We start from the raw sequence: 6,407 nt of genomic DNA, 5'->3' as shown, positions 1-6,407 counted from the left end.
TGAAACGAAAAATCACAGTTATCTCGCGAACGTGATTCGCTCGGTCCTATGGCACGACCAACTCTACACCACACCATCAGCCATGAAAAATTCAGTGCAAGGTAACGCGCTGCACGCACAAAAATCTCAGCCTTTCCTCCCTCTTATGGGTGGAAAGACTTTTTCCATCTATGGAGTAAATCGTCAGGTTTACAGTTTACATCACAACATTATGTTACTGTAGCTAACAGCGAACGGCCTCAGAGAAAAATGTCGGCAGCCCCGATCACTCTTGTGCATCAACAAACTAATGGGCCTTCAGCTAAGCCTTTCAGAGCTCCCCAGGTTGATGATTCGGAGCCAAGGCATGACTCTACAATCTGTTCTCTCAGTCAATTTGTTAGGATGCCTGTCACTCGCCTCCGACATGAAAATTTTCATCCAGTACAGCAAAGTGACAAGTGGATCAAACCTTCCGTGTTCCTATTTGTTATTTCTTCTGGTCAACTGTTAGCAGCATTTGGCACAGAACCCTGCGACGATGAGCTCGCGACCGCGGCCTTCTGCGATTTGTTTCTTGAGAAGGTTTTGGCGTACAGGGCTCCGAATACAATGGCCTGGTATAGCATGGAGTGTCGTTTTTAATTGCAACAAAGACACAAAATGTTATGAGTCGAGTGATGAGACAGTGATAGATAACTTACAGCTCCAACCCACTGCATCCAGCTAAGGGGATGCACGAACCAGACGCAGGACAGTAGTATGCTCACCAACTGCGGAAACACAAGTTGAATTGCGGTGAGGAAACAGTCAAAATGATTTAAGTGCAAACATTCAATACTGGTGAGAACTATATCCACCTGTCTGGTTGTCATGATGGTAGCGAATGTGAGAGCCCCGAATGTCCGGATAGTGTAGGATATGAAGAACTGGCTAGCTGTTGCAACCTGGGGAGAACAAGTTGTTTAAATCACATGGCCAAAAGATATCTTGGATCTACCATTCAAACATTTATGGTGCAGCTTCAATTTGTGGTCATAGGAGGGCGTAATTTGAGATAGCTACAACTGCAACTTGTCCAAGATTTCACATTGTGCTAGACAGGAAGTCGCACAATATTTATGTCGGTTTATTTTCATTTCCTAAAATGCGATTTTCTCTCCCTCCACCAATATCCATCAGACTTGTATTGATGTGCTTCGGGTAAAAAAAAGGAACAAGCACATTGCATTTTGATTAAAGAGTTAAAAGGTAAGTCTTACAGTGGATAGGATTAGGACGTCATAGAAGCAATCTGGATGACGAACCATAAAGTCCACAGCTGGAAGAAGATGATTCTGGAGAATAAGCCCTGTGAAAGGAAAAAAATAACAAAAAAATAAATTATTCATTGCAACTGTTAATAGTGTATTGTACAGTGTAGGTGTAACAGACTAGGTGCAACAGATTAACGCAAAACTTCGATAGAATCTCCAGTAATAGAAACTTTGATAGCAACAGATTTGGTACATAATCAAAAGATGACACAAGTAATCATTGAGTAAGCAATTACCACTCAAGCTAATAACACAAGAGCACATTGTCGTGTAGAATATTTGGTTGTGAATTTCCATCTCATACCCTTTGAAGAGTTTGTCTTGGAAGGTGCTTGTGAAACCATCAAATCTAGAAATCCAAGAGAAGGAGGATCATGTTAGATAACAACCAGGGTGCGAAAGAAAACTGGTCCAAAGAAAGAAAGCAATAAACCTTGTAAGCGAATAGTGCGCCACTGCACCCACACTCACACCCTACAGTAGTGACCAGTGGGAAATTGTAAAAAGTAAGTTGATCTTGTCTACTTTCATGTTTTAGAAATTTACTAGATTACATCCAATCTAAAGCTGCAACAACCTCCAAAATTATAATACCACCATCTCCTCAGCAGTTTAGATACTCAATGAGTCATAGCAATACATGCATTTCGTATGCATAGTTCTAGCTAATGCTACTTAATACAATAAAAAAATAACATGGTAGAAACTAAAAGCAGACTTACATGTCAAATAGAGCTGTGAAATCAACAAAATTCACAAAACTGAGCTACCATTACATTATATCATGAACTCAAATATTATTGCTTACTTTCTAAGCAGAAAATTAAGTAGAAGAAGAGAAGAAGTTGTACCCAAGATAACCAAGCATGAGCGAAACACCCCAAACAGTACTTTCTCTGCCTTTATTAAGTGGACTAACATCCATTGATGCCTGCATCCATGAGATCAGAAAGAAAAGGATATCACTTCAGGCACGCCATATGATTCAGGCACCATTCCAAAATACAAAGGATATCACAGGTGCATTGGCTAATTACCAAATGAAGTAAATAGGGTATGTTCGGATTGTGGCCAAAAGTTACCCTGCCAATATTTTGGTCATGAAAAAAAACATGGTTTTTGTATGAAATCATGGAAAAAATTTGGCATGCCAATGCTTCTTTACACACCCTAGTTCAGCTTTCTTGACAAAGTTGGCCAAATCATTGGCTAGCAAAACCTTGACCAGAATTTTGGCTAGCCAAATATTTGGCAAGACAAGCTTAGGCTAAAACCAAACACGCCGTTATTATCAGCTTCCAAAACCCCGTAACAGAATATGTTGCCTAACATAGTGCCGTGAACTGTATGGGCCACTGGATCTGGCTGTATGAGCTACAACGACAAGGGGCTCGAAACCCATACCGCTGAAGCAGGTGAAGGCGCACAATTCTACTTACACTAGTGGAGGGAAAGCAACAGACACATCAGTCAAGACATAGGTGAACCAGAGGAACCTATTGAAGTGGGATTGCATCATATGCAATGAGAGCCATCTAAACACCCTTCCACACCTCTAACATGACCAGCATTAGCACCACACCACCATCACCAAGGGAGTTCTTGTACCGAAGTTCAGGCTGGGCTGTAACTGCAAGTTGGGAAACCTGTAATCTTCCTTGCTACTAACCCTGTCTGGTACGCACACAACCTCTGTTAAGCGGTCTGCTCGACAACAACGGTGCCATCAGTGTCATCAACATCATCAAGCTGGATACAGCTATGTCCATTAGGCTATTCCCAATAAGGATTCTCACTACCGTCACCGCCAAATCTAATGACTGTGGAGAAGCAACATGTCCAGCGGCTCAATGATGATCATTCACTTCAAACTTGGTCATGTACTCACTCTTGGAGATGATAGAAGTTGTGATGGGTACAAGGCGGAATTCAGGTCTGTTGTTAATTACACAGATGTGAGCTACCACTGGTTTCCATTCAGAGAGGCAATGGGATCCTAGAGGTTTGTATTCCTCTGCTTGGATTCGCCAACAGTACTTGTAAACAGCAAGGGCGGTCTCAGAAGAGTGCATTAAGGAGCCATGGTCGCCACTTCAGGGTATGCAAGGGATGCAATCTTTGAGGAAACAACATGAAGGTGTTTGCTGCTAATGCTATCAATTTTGACCTGCATAAAACTAGCTCTGGTGCTGGAATTAATTCACAAGCTCTTGCAGAGATGATGTGTTTTTCTCGTGAACTGCTTGCAAGTGGGAAGCCAGGGAAGTGTTGGCCTTACGTACAAATATGACACGGACATGCTATGGATTTCTTTATTACAACACATGAGTTGCTAATCCTTCAGTTACTGTGATCTGAACACTAGAGTTGTATGGGCTGCAGTGACAAGGGGGCTAGAAGCCCATGGTGCTGATCCAGATGAAGGTAGGCAACTCTATTTAAGCTGGTGGAGGGCAAGAAATAAGGGCATCAATCGAGAGATGGTGAGCCAGAAGAACCCGGTGCCTGAGTCCTTCCTCCCTGGACCTCTTCTTCATTGTATCCCCTTCTCCTCTTTCTAGAACCTTTTACCGCTTGTACCCCCTTGTTGTGTGAAACTTCATTCAGTATTGGTTGTATTGAAGTGGTAAAAGATAGTTTATAGGGGTATATTTCAAGCCAATCTCCATCCTTCTTTGAATTCAATCCTATAGCATATATATCATTACTACCAAATTGGTAATGTGGTGTGCAGATGGCAGATGCAGTATTGGTTGTTAAATGAAATTTCTATATTCTCCAGTCTCAATGACATTTTCCAGACATGGACAACTAGAGAATAAAGCAACATGCAACTATGTGGTGCTCAACAATACAGAGAAATGAGTTGGGATATTTGGATTACCGGGTATAGAATGAACAATGAGCAGCCCATGGTCACAATGACTGCAAAGAAGTAATCTTTTCCACCATACTTCTTTTTCATAATTATCGTGCCCCAAATCTACAAATCAATCAAATCAAAGAATGGTCATAACAAGGCTTGATATCCAGGAAATGAAATAAAAATACATAAATTGTGGAACAAAAAAATAAAGCACGTCCAGACATATAAACTCAAGGTGATTGATATGCAATCCTGATTTTCTATGCTTTAGTATCTACTCCCTCCGTTCCTAAATATAAGTCTGTTTAGAGATTTCAATATGGACTACATACGGAGCAAAATGAGTGAATCTACACTCTAAAGTATGTCTATATACATCCATATGTAGTTCATATTGAAATCTCTATAAAGTCTTACATTTAGAAACGGAGGGAGTGGCTGAGAGATGAATGAAAGTAGCCAAATAGTAGTATCAGATGAACTGGGAGTCTCAGAATCATCTTGCACAGTAATTTTCACACGCAACTTATAAACTATTTTTCCAACTTTGATAGCCACTTTATTCACATAGGTTCAGTTTAACAATAGCACCAAATTAGCCTATGTACAAGTTCCATACACCGATCACTGTTTATTAACTTGGAAGAAAAGGAGACATCTATACTCTTATGAAAATCAGGCTAGCTCACAGGTCACAGTACAAAAGATATTACCATAACAGGAATCATCTTTGCACATTTGGCAAGTGTCTGGACAGGGAAACTCACATACTTGAGGGCCTGAAACAATCACATCATGTATTATGTACAGAAGCAATAGGAGCCAACAACAGCAGATATACAAAACTAATACATAACCTCGTACTGGCAAGTTGTGGTTAGTATGTTTGAGAAGGAGACAACACAGTATTTCTGGATTGGAGCCACTGGGTCCGTGGACTTCTTACTCGACTGCATAAATATACACGATTTAGGAGTCTGGCAGGTTCAGAAAAGTAGAACAGGCGATATAGGAAGATCCATACCAGTAACACGAGTGCAGACACCATGGATGTGGTGATACGGTTACAGAAAACAAGAAATAGTGAGTATCTGAAGAACTCCTTCTCTGCTCCATAGGGAACTCTCATGAGTTTTTCCTGCATAAAATTGACCAGAACCCTCCATTTAGTGTTTTATGCCCATTCAACGCCATGTAAAGCAGAAATGAGTTTGTTTCAAGCAAGCTAAGGAACAGGTAACTGACAGTAACAAAGAGATGTGGTACTCGCACATCAAAGGGTTCAGAGTTCAGACGTGTGAATACATACACCATTCCCAAAGTAACAGGACGTGATTTAGTTCAACCACACTATCCAGTTTGGCAGCCCTGAACTGTTCATGCTGCACAGCATCCGGTCTGAACAGCGAACGGAACCATAAATACATGTGTTCAAACTAAATTACTAAGAAGAACTATCATGGAACAAGCTGACCATGGAGAACATTCTTTTATCTGGATTCTCTGTGTTTTAACAACTACATGATCATGGAGAATATTCTTTTATCTGGATCTGAGAAATGAAACAAAAGATGCTTGAAGGAGTGAAAGGAAGAATACTCCAAACTCTCCTTTTACTGTCAAAACTGAACTTTTTAGGTCATGTACATAACACCATCCCTATCTGAACAGAGCACTGATATTTTCCATGGAATACAAGCTAGGCATGCTTCGCAAAATGAACTGACAGTACTAGCCATTCACCAATACCAGTACCACCCAATCGTTCGGTACAATTTGTGCAGTTCCATTTTCAATCTGAAGCCTTTGAATGAAATCACACCGTACATGCTATACTGGCCAGCTAACTCCCGAAGCAAATGCAATCTCACCATTTCGAACCGTGAATTTCGCCGGAGGGAGGAATAAACAAACACGAACAGATCGCTACTAATCCCCCGCTATCACTGCACCCGGCGGCACACTCCTCGGTGCGAAAAGCCTGGGCAGGAGTGACCCGAACAGAGGAGAGGGGGGAAGCGGGCGGTGAGGCGGCGGACCTGGAGGACGCCGTAGACGAGGAGGGTGCTCATGATGCCGACGACGGCGAGCGCGCACCTGCCTATCAAGCGGCGGCGCTCGTCCTTGTCCCTCCCCGCCGCCACCGGCAGCGCCGGCTCGTCCGCCATGGCCAACGAGCAGATCGGGGAGGGGCCCTGGCTAGCTAGCTCGGGCGATCGATTGACGGCGACGGCGCCTGGACGGAG

At 42.4% G+C, this 6,407-nt stretch overlaps 1 protein-coding gene across 1 annotated transcript; it reads right to left on the bottom strand.

The window, feature by feature from the left end:
- LOC119318357 (UDP-galactose/UDP-glucose transporter 5-like) lies at window positions 1-6,401 on the bottom strand. The gene is made up of 11 exons (XM_037592904.1): window positions 6,201-6,401; window positions 5,186-5,299; window positions 5,019-5,111; window positions 4,875-4,940; window positions 4,180-4,278; window positions 2,147-2,226; window positions 1,532-1,644; window positions 1,242-1,330; window positions 840-926; window positions 684-752; window positions 1-596 (listed from the first exon to the last, which is right to left on the bottom strand). The coding sequence occupies exons 1-11, from the start codon at window positions 6,327-6,329 to the stop codon at window positions 483-485; spliced, it is 1,053 nt and encodes a 350-aa protein (XP_037448801.1). The 5' UTR covers window positions 6,330-6,401; the 3' UTR covers window positions 1-482.
- Between the last annotated feature and the right edge of the window lie 6 nt (window positions 6,402-6,407).

Source organism: Triticum dicoccoides, chromosome 1B (genome assembly GCF_002162155.2).
Source record: "Triticum dicoccoides isolate Atlit2015 ecotype Zavitan chromosome 1B, WEW_v2.0, whole genome shotgun sequence".
NCBI classification, from domain to species: Eukaryota; Viridiplantae; Streptophyta; class Magnoliopsida; order Poales; family Poaceae; genus Triticum; species Triticum dicoccoides.
Note: the sequence above shows the minus strand (reverse complement) of the source record. Positions and strands in the feature narration are given on the sequence as shown.